The following is a 17244-nucleotide window of genomic DNA, read 5'->3' on the forward strand; positions in this document are numbered from 1 at the left end:
ATTACGAGTGCAGATAATGATAAGATGGAGTCTTTGTCCATTCTAGTGTGTGAAGCCGAATCAAATCTGCGAAACTGTGAGATATCTCTGTGTCTTTACTCTCTGTCTTTCCTATAGATCAAACAGTTTGTTTTGTGTGGAAGCTCTTGTTAAGAGTTCTATAAATCACCCTTGCAGCTTTTTCACATTGCTATAAAATGTTATTTATGCTTATGTTATTTATAGTGAGGGTCCTTTTTACACTCCAAATACAATGCTATTTCTTGGGTCAGAGAAGCTGCCAAGGCTTTGAAGCTGGGCAAAAACAACAAGTAGATAAATCTCTTATGAAAGAGAAATGGCATGTTTTCCCATCTAAATGGAGATGGTCTAATAGTCACATCACCTTTCAGGGCAGTTAAGACGTGGAGAATATCATTGCAGTAGGACTGGATAAATTATGCATAGCCTCTGAATTTAAGATGAATCATAAATTGGGTGTGTGTTAGAAATTTGTTCAAGGGGCAGTATAGTCAATTTAACAATTGTTAAGTTGTAAACATACTGAATCATGCAGTGTATAATTATATATTTTTATGGAGCGCAGTGAGCAGTGTGACAGGCTGAAGGACTCTACTTAACCAATCAGGTTCTGATTAACTTATTTAATGTTGGTACAAAGCCATATGTGCTGTGTCAACTCATATTTTGGAGCAAGATGGTGATTTCCTAACCATAGACATTCCAAGTCTTCAAGTAGCTTTTTCTGCTAATTAATCTGGAGCTAAAACCTTGTAATTGAAGGGTTTAAACTAGGTGGTATAAGCTGCTCGGGAAGGTTTTGGCTTCCATAAAGAGCTCATTTAAAAAGCAGGTATCTGTGAACAAAAAACTTCATGTTTTGTGTTGACTCTTTCAACTGAGAAATATCTTTAAGATATGCTGCAAAATAAGTGTCACATGGGGTGGACTGTTCTTAATACTTGGTCTATTCTGCATCCACAGAGTTGAGTGGAGCAGATGGGCAAACAGCAGGGAAGTCTTGATGTATGTTATCAATTGCAGGAAATGGATCAACTATGGATAGCTGGATCAAGAAAGTCTGCCTTCAAAAAAACCAATATTTATTCAATACCTGCAAGATAGTGGCAAGTAGTGTGCTTAGAAATTCTGCTAAGGGTAGCGTTAACAGAGAACTGAGGCAACTTGGGAGATACTGGAGTTTGGAAACACCAGCAGCAGGTGATTGAGAACTTTGGGAAATCCTATAATGAACCAGTAGGGAATGATGGCCTTCCTATAAAGCTTGTCTTCCTTATTCTGGGCAATGGGTCTGTTTCACAGCATGAAAGTGCACACTGCCTATTTTCTGCTCTCTCTTGGATTTTTATGTGTGCCCTTCAAACTGGTTACTAGTGTGGGAGTGTGTGTGCCGAGAATATATACAATTTAGTCTTAATTTCTGTGTGTAAGTATGGACAGAAGTGCAGAAGGAAGGGATCTGCAAGTTGCAAGGACAAACGAACACCCTAGTTGTCATGGGTTCTGCACGTAGGAGGAGCAGCTGTTGGGCAGAAGGAATCTCCATGATTGCATTGTGTGCATCTAACTCAGAGCTCAATTATCTTCTGTATTACCCAATGTGGTTTTGGTTTGTTATTGGTTTCACCAAATATTGTTTAATATAGTTGATTTCTGGACCTTATTGGTAGCTCACTTAATTGTGTTACATTGGCAGATTCTCTGTTACTGAGTGAAAAACTGAGATGTATGCTGTTCATGGACAACGATAATGAATTTCCAGCTGTCTGCTCCTCAGCTCAGCATCCCTTCAGGAAGGGGAAATGTCTTTTATATCGCTTTAACAGCAGCTAAGTGCTTTCAAGAAACAGCAGTTCAATAGACTACTTGTTGTCTGGAAAGTTAGTTGCTTATGGAGAAAAGAACTTGCTGTGAAGTCTCTTACGAGGACAGATTTATACACAGCTGATAAATGCCATTGAAATGCTTCTCTGGAAATCGTCCTACCCTTTAAGACTTTTCAGTGCACACTTGCAGTACCATGTGTGTAGGACGTAGAACTGGTTTCTTGACAGAAGGAGGTCTGCTCCTGCAGTTGTAGCCCATCTGCTGGTATCAAATCTGTTTTTACAAATGCTTGCAGAATCTTACTTTAAAGCTGCCTTAGCCAAAACCTTTAATAGGTTTTAGAGACCCTCTAATAAGACTTTCAGGTTGTTGGTGTTCACTTCTCAAAATAGATCAGTGTTCCTGCCTCTTTACAAGTCTGTTTGTCCTTCAGGATTTTTCTCTTGTCTTGAAGCAGAAACGTAAAAGTGAATTATTTGGTCTGTATGAAGTATACACGTGTGGATATATGAAGTATACAAATGCACATATACATTTTATCTAGATAGATGGTATCATCATACCTGTGTATGCACATATATGTATGAAAATGCACACTGTCTCTGTCACATGAGTGTGCATTATAAAAAACACATCCTTCCTGAAGGTTGATGTAAATTTTAGAGAGTGTAGTGTGTAACACTTGCCAATGCTTCTCATTTCCTTAGGATCAGCCTGCCTTCATTTGAGGAGAATGTCATGAAGCAGCAGCTTATCTGTTGTCTTCCTAATTGCTGTATCTAGGAACAGCTATTCCGTGGACAGGTCAGATCCAGCCAGCTGCCAGTTCACATCTCTGCTGTTCCCTTGGAATGTACGTGTTTCCTGACCGACTCTCACTATGAGAATGAAGTATCGTCAGATATCTTTATTTTTCTCACTTGGTGATGTATGAAGTTGCTTTGTAAAGTTAGTTACTGATTCCCTCTGCTTAGTGTTTCTTTAGAATAAATCTTTGTACAGATTTTCATACCATGCAGGAGGATAATATATCATATAGCTTTTTAACTGTAGTTTTGGTCATATAAGAAGTTTAAATCTCATGCCTTGTACTACCATGTGTGATTAGAGACAGGAACTTTGAAAGCAAAATTGCTTTTTTTGCTACTACAGGAGAGTAAAGGAAGTCCAATGCTCTTTGAAGAACACCTGATATTTGCTACTGTGTTTGTGTCAGTGTTTTGTTCAACTTACAGATAGGTAGAGCAAGGATCTCTCAGCTTATGCCTTGGTCCTAAAGACACAGCTCTTCTTGTGTATACAATTCTTGACAGCTGAAATGTAGGACTATGTTCTGTCTTGTCTGTTTTTCAGGGTAGAAATTAAGACTTTCACAATAAGAATTAGTCATCTCTTGTGTGAGTAATAGCTTTATTCCCAGACAGGTGAGTTCACAGATAAGATATCCGTGGTGTCGTCTAGCTGCAGACCTTGTAATGTTCTGTTCCTTATGCCATATCTCCTTTTTTTTTTTCTCCCGAGAGGTGAACCAAAAAATCATCACTGTCTGGGCCGGCAGCACACATCTCTATGTGTGGGTTTTTTGTTTGGTTTTCGCCTGCTGCAAGTCCTGGGGTTCTGTGGTGTCACCTGTGTTGTAGAGCATGTACAGTCACTTAAAGAAGTCTAAATTTCCAAGGAGCTGGGAATATTACTGTCTTGAGTACCAAAGAGTACAAGGTGGACCCTCCAGATCGATATTGCTCTCAGACATCCTGAAGTTTGAGAACGTGATCACTTCTTCCCCCAGTTCTAAGGCTGCTTCAGAATTGTTCCTGAAAGCTACCATAAACTAAAATGTCATTTAGTCATGACCAAGGAGAGTGGTGTTACTTGGGAGTTGATCCATCTTAATCCATAATTGTTTGGACTCTCATCAGCCTTTTTCATAAAGAGAGAGAGCAGAAACAATGTGATTGAGAATGGAGATTGACTTAGGCCATCGGAGGAGAAAGTCGTTGGATCATTTGCAGATAAAACTAATACCAGAGGCAGTGTAGGCCCACTGATGAATGAGGTGGGTGCCCTGGTGGCAGAAGACACAGAGAAGGCAGAATTGCTGAATGCCTTCTTTGTCTCTGTCTACTCCACTGGAGGCTGTCCTGGGGAACCCTGTACCCCTGAGACCCTGGATGAAGCCAGGTTAATGGAGGAGTTTGCTTTAGTCGATGAGGACTGGGTTAGGGAACAATTAAATAGTCTGGACATCCATAAATCCATGGGTCCAGATGGGATGCATCCATGGGTGCCGAGGGAGCTGGCTGAAGTCATTGCTAGACCGATCTCCATCATTTTTGCCAAGTCTTGGGAAATGGGAGAGGTGCCCGAGGATTGGAGGAAAGCAAATGTCACTCCAGTCTTCAAAAAGGGCAAGAAGGAGGACCCGGGTAATTATAGGCTGGTCAGCCTCACCTCTGTCCCTGGGAAAGTAATGGAACAGCTTATCCTTGGTGCCATCTCAAGGCACATCAGGTATAAGAGGGTTATTAGGGGCAGTCAGCATGGCTTTACCAAGGGTAAGTCATGCTTGACCAACCTCATAGCCTTTTATGAGAATGTAACAAGGTGGATGGATGATGGCAGAGTGGTGGATGTGGTCTACCTTGACTTCAGTAAAGCCTTTGACACAGTCTCTCACAGCATCCTCACAGCTAAATTGAGGAGGTGTGGTCTAGACAATAGAGTAGTGAGGTGGGTTGCAAACTGGCTTAAAGAGAGAAGCCAGAGAGTGGTGGTCAATGGTGTGGAGTCCAGTTGGAGGCCAGTATCTAGTGGAGTGCTTCAGGGGTCAGTACTGGGGCCAATATTATTCAATATATTCATTAACGATTTAGACGAGGGAATTGAGTGTACTATCAGCAAGTTTGCTGATGACACTAAGCTGGGAGGAGTGGCTGACACGCCAGAAGGCTGTGCCGCCATCCAGCGGGACTTGGACAGGCTGGAGAGTTGGGCGGGGGATAATCTGATGGAATTTAACAAGGGAAAGTGTAGAGTCCTGCATCTGGGCAGGAACAATCCCAAGTTCCAGTATAGGTTGGGGCATGACCTATTAGAGAGCAGTGTAGGGGAAAGGGACCTGGGGGTCCTGGTGGACAACAGGATGACCATGAGCCAGCACTGTGCCCTTGTGGCCAGGAAGGCTAATGGCATCCTTGGGTGTATTACAAGTGGGGTGGTCAGTAGATCGAGAGAGGTCCTCCTTCCCCTCTACTCCGCCCTGGTGAGACCCCATCTGGAATATTGTGTCCAGTTCTGGGCCCCTCAGTTCAAGAAGGACAGGGAACTGCTGGAGAGGGTCCAGCGTAGGGCAACAAAGATGATTAAGGGAGTGGAGCATCTCCCTTATGAAGAAAGGCTGAGGGAGCTGGGGCTCTTTAGTTTGGAGAAGAGGAGACTGAGGGGTGACCTTATTAATGTTTATAAATATATAAAGGGTGAGTGCCATGAGGATGGAGTCAGGCTCTTCTCAGTGGCAAACAATGATAGGACAAGGGGCAATGGGATCAAGCTGGAACACAGGAGGTTCCACTTAAATTTGAGAAAGAACTTCTTCTCAGTGAGGGTAACAGAGCACTGGAACAGGCTGCCCAGGGAGGTTGTGGAGTCTCCTTCCCTGGAGACATTCAAAGCCCGCCTGGACACATTCCTGTGCGACCTCACCTAGGCGTTCCTGCTCCAGCAGGGGGATTGGACTAGATGATCTTTTGAGGTCCCTTCCAATCCCAAACATACTGTGATACTGTGATTTGTAGCAACTAATTAGTTGAAGACAACATTTGTTAGGTGGCAACTTTTAAATTGTTGTGTTTTTTTCATTTTCATAGGAAAAAAAAAGAAGTAGAAGTGCGGTTTTGTTATTGGAAGGTGGGGGCATCCACATCCACTGGGAGTTTGTTAGCTCTCATATTGAACTAAAGATGTACTTAAAAAGTCCTTGTGTTGTAGTAGTGCAACTGCTTTGCTTGTGTACACCTAAGGTAAAGCTGTGCTAGAGAAATCAGATGCAGTTAGATGTCATTTTCAAACTTCTTCTGTTACATGGCTATTTTTTCTTCAGTTGTTGCTTTTTATTTCCTTCCCATGCAGGACATGCGGAGTAGCTCTTAGTATGAACTGTCCCCTGGATGCCAGAGTTTTCTTGTGGTTGAGAACACAAGTTGTGCTTCCTGCTGCTAAATCGCTTCCTTGTCCTGACTATGCAAGGGTGCTGTTTTCAAATTGAAAACACAACAGAATTGCTTCTGAAATCAGTACATTTCTCATATCAGTACTGTACAGGAGATTGTTCTAACTAAGTAGGAAACTATCTGGGTGCCATAGTCAAGTATCTCTTCTGCTAATTTCTTTTTCAAAAATGTCTGACAAATATTTTTTGCTCACATCCACCCTTCCCCACAGGAGGAAGAAAACTGAAAAACAGTGAATCCTGCAGTTCATCCACCCTAACAACAGTAAAAGCCATTTGTTGAAGGGTTGGATGTGAATACGTAGGATTAAAATCTGATTTTGAAACAACATATTGTGGGGATCAGTCTTTATACTTGTTAAGAATATGTTGACTTTAACAGTGATTTACAAATATACTACAAACCTAACGATTTGTTACTAAATATGGCAGCTATTAAATTTTTTCCCAGTATTTCAGCATGATATCATAATGATATTTCTACACTTACCTGAAAGTCAGCAAATTTCTGAATAAATGAAAAAAAATCCCAAACAGACCTGTAAAGTTTCCTGAAGTTGACTTTCTAATGCTGCATTCAGGAAATTCGAGGACTCTTACTTTTGGTGTGTTGTGATTTGTTTCTTGCTGATCCAGTTGTACTGCCTTCATTTATGCTGGTTATTACCTTGATGCAAGGGGCTGTCATGCTGAGAATGGTATTTATAAAGCAAGGTACCATTCTCTCTTACTGAGATTGGAAGGATTAATATCTAAGAGGATCTGAACTCTTCAGTACTAGAGAGTTTATGTAATGTAGTAAAATTGGTATCACTTCATTACAACAGGAGAGACCTTAAAGTTAAGCATTCAAAAGCTCACACCAGACTAAGTTTGTCCATTAGACAAGTTATCTACTGAGCAAAACTGGCTTAATTTGTACCTGTTAAAGCAGTGAAACTTACTTGGAAAGCCACTGAGTTTCTAGTCTGTGGCAATTTATGTCTCAGTGTTGAATATCTGATCATTATTCTTAAACATTGGGAGCTGATTTTAAAGCAAATCATGTTGGTAGTGATATGAAAAAGCAGTTACTCTATACGATTGTCACTAGTTACCTGACTTGCTGCCTATCAGAGCCTCACTGTCTTACTTGTAGGTAGCTTTAAAATGCTGCAGATGGTGGAAAGTACGACATGTTGTCTTAGAGGAATGCTTCCTAGTGACTCCATGTTATTTAAATCGTGTGTGTGCGCTACTATTTCTGCTCCTCTGATAATAACTTTCATTCCTATTCAGCTGTGTTTAGAGCTGCATGTGAACGAGGACAGACTTCAGTCATGACCTCTTTATAGTATGTGAGGAATGTGTAGCTCTCGCGTGTGACAATGGAATCACTCCTGCGCTAAAGCTGGAGGTGCTGTTCATAGTCTCAGTGTACTCTATCCTTGCCACAATGACAATGCGTGTCGCCGGCATAGACATGGCAACAGTCCAGTACCCCACTGTACTTAATGAAGAATGTTACTGTCACTGTGCGCTGAAAAAAAAAAAAAAACTAAAAAGCAATGTGGAAGGACGTTGAGGAAGGCATCTTCATCAAGACTGCTGCAGAGTCTGGAATTTGTCTGTTGTGAGTTATATGACAGACAACAGATCACTACATCATGAGGTTATGTTGTCGATAGTAAGATGTGTTTTGCTCGTAATTATTTCATGTAATTAGAAGGGTTTAATCCGTTACGTGTGAGTAAGGGCATTATTGGTTGATCTGCTATTTGGAAAGTGTTACTATTGCCAAGCTGTTTTGCAGTCCTCAAATTTCTGCTTTTCCATTTATGAAGTTTGTATTAGTCACAGGTATTCTGTTGCTACTTAGCAATTAAAAGGAAAATTGCAAGTATGAGAAACACACCAAGGAGACGTGCTTCTCTGAGGCGAAGCAGATCAACAGCAAAATAAGGGAGTTGCCCAAGGATCTTACACTGACAATTAAACAAAGAGAGGGACACAAGAGTCATGCCCCGATTTATGTGGATTAAGCTTACTTTGTAGTGATAATTACATACTCTTCTGAATACTATTTTAATATCAGATGTGAAACATTAGCTGCCCTGATGTATAAAAGAACAATCTACAGTTACCTAGAAAACATGACTTTCATTATTATTACATATGTTTTGGACTGGATTTACTAGTTTGACTTACACGATGCCTCAGATAAACAAGTTTATCTGGTTCTGGTGATAGAGAGACAGAAAAGAAAGGGAGGGAGTGTGGAGTCAGCAATAACCCTTGCTTGTCTTCCCTTGTGAGTTCAGTCCGATGCCAAAAGCTGATCTCTTTCCACCTTCCAGGAAAGAAAGCAAGCTCTTCTCCAGTAAAATAAACATCACTTGCCCTGGGGGTGCGAGCTGAGATTCGCAACATGTCACATTCTTTGGTCTTCCAGACATGGGAGTACAAGACTGATTTATGGCTTTGGAAGGAAACACTATCATCTCATCTCTTACAGTGAGTGTGAGAGCATCACTGCATGGCTTCATTAAAGAGGGCATCAGTGCCCTGTACTTCTAACAGTGTCTTTGTGTTCCTGGTGTTTTATCACGAATTTCAGCTAGTTTGTGTTCCTTTACTTAGGAGGTGTGAGCCCAAGCAGCAAGGTGTCAGTTTGAAGAGGAGATACAGATTTTGAGGACTGGCCAAGGAGCATGGGACTGTTTTGCTGATAGTTTATCCTACAGGAGAGAAAAAGAAGAGAACATGGAAAGAAAAATGTGAATGGAAGAAGCTAATATCTTCTACAATTGGGGGGAGAAAATTCTTGGGTGGTAGTACTAATCTCTGCTGACCCCTTCACAACAAAGAAGGAAGGAATAGTGCTTATACTAAGATAATACTATTATCAAGTAGCTGCTTGAAGGAAAAGCACCACAGAAGTGTGATTGTTTGCAGAAACTTAGATTCACACAATTTCTGGCAGCTATTTAGAGGTTTAAAAAAGAGGAGGTAGGTGGGATTTGCATCTTGTGGGGCTTTCCTCCATTTTTGTCTCTTCTTCATAGCTATAGGAGAAGTGCAAAAAGCGGTCATGGCACAAGGGTTCATTTCCTTTACCCTTCAAGACAATCAATGAGAATAATGTGCAGTAATTAACTTGAGAGCGGGATTCTAAAAAATTATTTTAACACAGTTGACTTGATTAACTTGCATATTTACCCTGATTGCATGGTTGACTTGAATATTTGCAAATAATGCATTATTTTGTGGACAGTCTATGCAAATTGGACCTGCAGCTATAGGAAACCACATTTTACATGCACGCATCTAAGTATGTGCATATTTGAAAATAAGGTTTCAAAGATGACTGGAGCGCAGCCTTTCTAACTTGGCTCCAGGGTTTAGCACTTAGGCAGTTTCAGTTCACAGTATTATTGAGGATAAACTAATTGATAGATGCATTCCAGGTCATCTTCAGGGGTGTAAGATGTGGGCCAGTGTAAATAAATAGGATAGACGCCAGCATTCTGAAATTACAGGGCATGGTTATGACTCAGAACTGTTCAGGTACAGCTCCAGCTCGGTTTCACTGCAATTTGGGCATATTTTATGCTTTTAGAAAGTGTTTCACACTCCATGAGTGCTGAAGGAAAGTGTCAGTGGTTTGGTTTTTTTTTTTTAGGTAGCTGATCATGGCTATAGAAAGGTGAATTTTAAGAGGTTCTTCTGGACAGAATTTTCTTGTTAAATGTTCTTTTACTTTCAGGCATTTGAATCTACAGTGGAGAGGCTGAGAAAGGGCTCTTTGCTTATCTGCCAAGAGAGAACCCACTCTTTGGAAATTGCTACTTTTTTGCCCAAGTATACTTACGTAGCAAAGAGGCAATGCTTATATTTGGGGCAGATAAAGTGAGCTAACAGTATTTTATGTTGGAGAAATAAGCGGGTTTTTTTGTTTGTTTGTTTTTTTTCACCACAGTAAAGAATTTGGATTTATATGGAGCCTTCTTGCTATCTCTTCTTTTTGTTTAACATTTTGTCAAAGCATTAAAACAAATGCAATAGTATTTTGTGTGACTATCCAGATGCTATAACAATGTCTTTATATTTTTTCCACTGCTTCCAGCACATCTGAAAACACCTACAAAGTGTACAAAGTGTAGGGCTGGAGCAGCTGCTCTACATGTTTCTTGGCAGTGTATTCCAATGAGATATCAAATAAGTGTGAGGTACTGCAGGCATCCTAGTTAGCTAATGTTGTTAAAGCAGTTTTGGATCTGAACTTAAGAAATGGAGGAAAATGCTGATGGCAGAAGATAAGGAAAAAAGCAAAGGATATGTGTTACTAAAACCAAAACACAAAGTTGTCAAGCAAGGGTTAAGTTGAAGCAGTTCAACCTTTTGACTTTCAGTTGTTATGAACTTTCTGACAAAATTACTGATATTATAGTCATTATTAAACACAGTTATAGTGGTATCTTCTTAATATTTCAGCTGTCAGGAGTTCAATAAAATCTGGAAAGAACAGGCTGTTAAACTTCTCCTGATTCTTGGTTGCTGTTGGAGACCTTTGATTTCAGATTTGAAATGTGTAAGGAAAAAAGCTCATGGTTGGGGGAGATGAGAATTTTGAGCACTTAATTTCTGGGCTGCATATATAAATAATGAAAAAATGGCGAGTTGTTTTGAAAACTTTGCCAGTTGTAGGGAAAATGAAGTAAGCGTATACCTTGCAAATAGTCATTTTGACAGTATTACTCGGTGTGAGGAGCTGCTCCTGCTGTGCGTTCCTCAAACTGAGGGAATGTCGTGTTCCACAGGTGGTGTGCATCAGGTTGTTGGGACTGCAGAGCGTAGGGGTGAGGAGATGACTGAGCTTGCCTGACCGGGAAGAGACAGAACGACCCATCCCACTCATCAGGGAGTGTACAAGCTGTCTGCTGTAAAGGGAGGAGCTGGCAGCTGGTCCTCATGGGGTAAACAGGCTTTTGGAAGGAAGTGTTTGAGATCTGGGAGAGGCCTTGGGCTGAAGTGGCATTCTTTCTTGGAACTGGGCTGCCTGCATGGCTTAGGGCTGAATGGCGTGGAGGGTGAGAAATTGCACTCAGGGCTTGTTGATACAAATGATTTACACCTGAGTTTACTCTCTTGTCCTGGAGCAAAAACCAGAACTGCCGCCACATGATGCAACTCTTTTCCTCTGGAAATTGCACTTCTGTATGGTCTGTGAGTAAATTCTGTGCCAGAGCAAGCAACTTGGAAGTAATATTCATGTCTATGCTTCTTCAGTGACAAGTATTTTAATTTGTGCACTGTCTTCCTACATTGTGCTGTCCTCTCTGTTGCATGAATGCGACTTTTTGGCTGTTCTGTGGCTGTGATCTTGGGTGTTTTTTGGATGGATGGGGAATCCACGCCTTCACAGTTCATGCTGAGTTCATACCACCGAGCCCTTTGACATGCCTTCTGATCGTGCCTGCACCTGGACTTCTCACCTCCTGGAGCAAGAGCAGAAGAAAGCTGTGTTTTGTAAGCCTCCCGAACCCATCTCCAGCTCAGTGTCAGCATGGCTTCATATTAAGATACTGCTACAATGCTGTCCCAAGGAAAGTGACCTTGTCTGTTTAAACATTCTTTGTTTTAAATGTTCTTCAATCTGTCCATTTTTATTACAAGGAGTGAAAGGAATGGGGCACCAGGATGCCAGCACAACAAATCTTGCTTACCTTGAATGAAGAGGAGACAGGGAAAGGACTCATTGCCAGGAGGTGCCCCGGCAGGAACCTAAGAGTCCATTGAGAACTCTGCCAGCGCATCTACATTTCTTTGCCAGTCAATTTGACTGAAAAACACAGGGACTGTCAGGAACATGTTTGGAAGCTGGAAGCAGACTAGTTTGCATGCAAGAGGAAAATCTTCATTTTGTTTTTAATTTTGCGTTCTGTCATTTTAGGCCAATGCTATTCAGCTTTCCTGAGATCCACTCACCCTTTCTTCTCAGATTAGCCCTTCCTTGCCCACTGAAATCAGTTCAAAGTTTACCCTTAACAGAGATAACTCATCGTTACTATGTCTTCTCTTCCCTGCATTTTAAGAGGTTGCTCTTAGTCTGTTGTCCTCTGTTAGTATCACCCAGCTTTCTTTCTCCGAGTTCTTAGCTATAGGAGTTCAAATACACATTTTACACTGAGATTTATTCTAATGGGAAAATGAACCCTGTACAACTCTATAGCCAGGGACATAACTGCAATTAGAAGGCTAAGATGTGAAGAGAGGCAGTTGTATAATTTTGATAGGGTATTCTAAAACAGTTTCATATGTTTTTCTTTTACATAAGTTACTTGATACAGTTAATATGTTGCAATTTATCAAAAAGTTCAGGCATTACACAAAACCAAAAGCTTTTGTATATGTTGAGCACTCAGCATTTCAACTTCTGTGTTCACAAAGGACTGGACACAACTGAAGGCTCCCAGGAGCCCTCAAAGGCAATGGTAAATTCAGAACAATTGTGCATTGCAAACATTGTCATTCCTAGAAATTTCTCCTTGTGGAAAACATCTGCCACAAACAAACTGGTGGGGAATAGGAATGTTTTGAGCCTGGCACTTCCACTATCAGCCTTATCATGTTAATTTAATGGTGCCTGACTGCTACGAGGTGGGCTGTACAGATGGAGACCTCTGGGGGTGCTTTTACCCACAAATGCTTCACCTCAACTTGCATCCGTTGCTTCCTCGGTGACAGGGAACTGTTTTGGGGAAGCTTCTTTAATCTTCAAAACCAATGTTCTAGTCTTCTCTTTGCTGTGACAGACAAGCCCTGCAGCTTCGAGATACTTTTGAGTAAGGGAAGTTATAGGAAGAGTTACCAAAATAACATTATCAAGAAGTTACCGGAGCAGATACACTTCAGTGAGAGTCCCACTTGCATCCCAACTCGTGTCATTTTGCATGTGTAATGATTGATGTTTTGTTGTATTCTGCTTGGGCTTTCAAAACTAATTTGAAATGTGAGTTTGGTGTGTTGTCCTGTGGGTGTTTCAGGTTTGGGTTTCTGCCTTTTTTTTTTTTTTTTTTGGTTAAGCTACTGCTATGTGTAATATACCAGCATATCTTGTTGCTTACACTGCTACAACTGAGACCTGTGTGGCTGGGTGGATACGCATATGTTTCTTACTGCGATCGCAGAATTTTTGTTGGTAGGATTCTTTTACTGCTGATAAAATGTGTTTGGGAGTTTGAGCAGACCTGCTTCTGGCCTCTCTAGTGATGTTAAATAGACAATTGCCTTTTATCTGCTACAGATCAGTCGGCATTTATTTATTCAAAGGTGAAAGGAATTGGGATTTTTCAGGACAGGGAAGAGGAGAATGGCAGAGAATTATTTTGGGGGGTGATTTTTGGTGGTGGTGTTAGGCTCAGGATCATCCGCTTTTAGTCCCTAGGCGAAGACTAGATCTTTTAGCTGGATAATTGAGTTTGATTCTAGATCTATGTACTGGAATTTGAGACAGTGCCATGAAATCACAAAATTCCTTGCCACGGATAATAGACCAGACACTCTGTGCCAGGTGTACGTGAATCTCATACCGACTACGAACATGTTTATCTCTGGCTTTTCATCCATTTATTTTGAGTCTGTGTTGGTCCCTAACTTTCCATTTTGAATAGTGTGCAAATTTTTCTCTTTGGGGATTTAGATTTTGTATTTCTTTTAAACGTGGTCCAGATCGGTTTTCCATTATCTTTTCACGATGACTTTTGAATATTAATTGTAGAAAATATATTTGGCTTAGTAAATATGCAGAATAATTGAATATTAGAAACTGGCAAGATGTGAAGTGAGGAAAAACAAGCTGGCTGTGATGAAATGCAGCCAATAATACATCATTTTCATGGTATAGAATTGTAGCTAAAAAGACTCTGCGTGGTAGTTCAAAAAGTATCTTTGAGGTTATGTTTTCAGCTGGAAACTGCAGGATATTCAGCTTCTTAAATTGCAGTTATGTAGGTACGAGCCTGGTTATCTGAAAGTGGAAGGCATGAAACTGCTGAGGCAGTTGGAAAACTAATGTAGCTAGTCATCTTGTCCTCCATGCAAATTGTTAGACTAATATCCATGAGTGTACATCTGGGCCAGGCTTGTGCACTGATGGGGAGAACCCAGCTCGTAGACTGGGAGGGGAAGGATCCTCTGGCAGCACCGTGGTGTCATCCAGAGTTGCTGATATCAATTGCTGATCTCAGGACGATCTGCGGTGCTTGTGGAAATGTTTTGTCCATTGTCATCAGCAGCCTTGGGAGCCTTTGAGACCTAACAGACTCATCAGTGATGACTGACGATGTATCCTAGGCTCTTACTGCAGTTCACTGCTTCAGGATTTCGTTCTGTGGGCTTTTGAGAGAGGCAGAGAGAAAAGAGACTGCAGCTGCATCTTAGTCAGAAATAGAAATTGGCATGAGTGCTCAATCTGAGAACATTCAGTGTCTGTGGAAAGCTGAAGTGATTAAGCAGACACATGATTTCTTTGCACCTCAGCTTACTGAAGTGATGAACCTTTGACTTAGCCTGAATGTTTAGGGATGTGTTCTTCAGCTTGCAAAATAGCTTTGCTTTTGGACAACTGTATATCGTATTGTGGTATGGTGAAAATTGCTTAACTCTTTGAAAAAAAATATTAAGGCATGCCCTCTTTTAGCAGGGGAAGGAAGCCTTTACTTTCTGGGAATATATGATGTATGCAGAGCACGGCTAATGGTTTTAGTTTGTTTTCTTCAATGTATGAAGAAGCTGAGCAATGGCGATAACTCAGTTGCACAGTGTGCTTGCGTGTTTGCAGGCAGTGCTTGTTATTATTGGTCATGAGGTAATACAAACAGCCCTGTGAAAATATATCAGAAAAAAAGCCTCCTTCACTAACAGCATCTTGACTGACTTAAACCTGTCAAAATAATGGTAGTAACTGATTTACTTTAATAAACCTCTAACTACCAATCGTTCTGTCATTTTTTTTTAAACAGAGCAAACTCCTACCTGTAGCATATTCACTAATGCCAACTTGCTGAGCTTATTGATTTAGTAGCCTATATTATTAATACAGATCACTGTTGTCTTAACCCAAGTTTTTCTTCTTTGTAACAGCAGATGCTCAAAGTTCTTTATAATCATGGTAGATGTTTTTCTAGTATTTAGATTTGATAGGTTCTGTTAATGTTATAGAGAATTTTTGTGACTGGGAGTTGAACAGGGCTTATCACTACGTGAGTACTACCTGCAAGGAGAAAATAACTGTTAAGTATTCTGAAATCTGTCTTATTTTCCAGGTAACATGCATGTGTCACTGGCAGAGGCTCTGGAGGTTCGGGGGGGTCCGTTGCAAGAAGAGGAAATATGGGCTATTTTGAATCAAAGTGCAGAGAGCCTTCAAGAACTATTCAGAAAAGGTAAGCATTATTAAAGGCTGATTTATACAGAACTGTAAACATCTTGGTTATATTTATGTGTCATGTAAGTAAACTCCCTTGTTCTTCCTAGGCTCTAAACCCAAATAATAACTTGCTTCTATGTTATCTTTGAGTAAACTGACTTGGTGCACCCCAGCCCAAAGGATGTTTTCAACCATGACTTCATGTTGTCAGGACACACAGCACATTCAGTTTCATGTGGTGATAACTTCACTTTGGTAGGAAGCTGCCACAGAGCCTTGGCATTATTTTAGGCTCATTGAAATGAGATAGAAACATAGAAAAATGATAGATAAGTCTGAGACCATTGGAGCATTCTGGTCCTGAAGGGGGCATAGAAATGTTTAAGGTACAGTCATGATCAGTCTGCTCTGAAGAGATTTAGTCTCACGTGAGGCAAAGGTGGGCTGGTGAAAGCTTGACCAGAGGGCCAGGAATCACTCCCCAGAATCCATTTAACAGTACATACAGAGCTACTGAGAGAACTTATTTTACTTTAAAGGTGTAGAAGTAAGTATCTCTTCTCCCCTATCCCCCCAATTTGGCAGGCTCTAAGTTGAGCTTCTGCAGTACTGCTAATAACTATCTGTTTTAGCACTAGATCTAAGTATCTTTTCCCTTTTCCCTTTTCCCTTTTCCCTTTTCCCTTTTCCCTTTTCCCTTTTCCCTTTTCCCTTTTCCCTTTTCCCTTTTCCCTTTTCCCTTTTCCCTTTTCCCTTTTCCCTTCATCTGCAAGTCCTTAATCCCCTTCCCCCAGTTTTGCACTCAAATGTTGAAGTTTGGTGACATCTTTACCTTGGCTTCCTGTAGTGTATGTGCTCTCATGTTGCATCTAGCATTTCAGTAAATTTAAGGGGGTTATCTCTTTATATCTAAGCCTGAATCTGTAAGCTTATTCAGTTTTATTCAGGAAAAATCAAAAGCTCACACTTTGAAAATAGCCATTGTTTTGCCACTTTACTATGTAAGTGGCACATCTTCATTACTGAGGGAAAATTCTGTTGGATTTTTTTCATGTGTTTGGCTAATGATTTCATCAAGATTCAACATTTAAGTTGGTTTTGGGGAGTTGTTCTTTTTAAGATTTGATCTAGACAATGTCAAGTCAGACACTAGGTCTGTCTCTTACATTGCACAGCCTCTGAAAGGCATCTCTGTTGGACACTTCACAAAGGCTCCAAAGAAGGCAGGTGTGGGCAGAAACTGCCATCCAGTGCTTGATTTCTGATCAAGATGTACTTAGCATTATAAATGTGATATTTTAGCAACTTCTCCAAAATATTATTTTGAGTAGTTTTGATATCGCGTACAAATGTCCCTTTCCCCCCCATACCAGCGAGGTCACCATGCGTGGTGAGAAGTGTTCCCTGTGAGGAATGCTGAGTTTATTGTTGCCATTTGACTGACTGTCCTGTCTGCTCTGCTTCTTGTATGGTGAAGAATGGAAAGCTGGTATCTTCTTACCTCTCTCTGTCTTTATTGTCTCCCAGAGAGAATCAGAGGAATTATTTTTTTTTTTACGAGAGTGAGTCACTGAGATCAAGCGAGACCTTGACTAAAGAGAGATCTTCAATGATAAGAGGTTTATTCTTGTAGAATTTACGAGAACCAACATATTGAGCTCCATCTTGAAATCTACCTGAAAGACCACAGTAGCATGAGTATATACAGTTGTGAAACCACTTCAGATGTCATCCTAGGTCTTGTTTATTTTCAAGATGC

The 17244-nt window shown here is 40.8% G+C and overlaps 1 protein-coding gene across 4 annotated transcripts in view; it reads left to right on the plus strand.

Moving 5' to 3' along the window:
• PTPN13 (protein tyrosine phosphatase non-receptor type 13) overlaps positions 1-17244 on the plus strand; it is a 125299-nt gene that overhangs the window by 13781 nt on the left and 94274 nt on the right. For all 4 annotated transcript variants that reach the window (XM_071807956.1, XM_071807957.1, XM_065836854.2 and 1 more), the window contains one exon: positions 15382-15501. In XM_071807956.1, coding sequence (XP_071664057.1) covers positions 15382-15501 — 120 coding nt within the window. The remainder of the gene's footprint in view (positions 1-15381; positions 15502-17244) is intronic.

The sequence above is a fragment of the Patagioenas fasciata genome, chromosome 4, assembly GCF_037038585.1.
Source record: "Patagioenas fasciata isolate bPatFas1 chromosome 4, bPatFas1.hap1, whole genome shotgun sequence".
Classification (NCBI taxonomy): Eukaryota; Metazoa; Chordata; class Aves; order Columbiformes; family Columbidae; genus Patagioenas; species Patagioenas fasciata.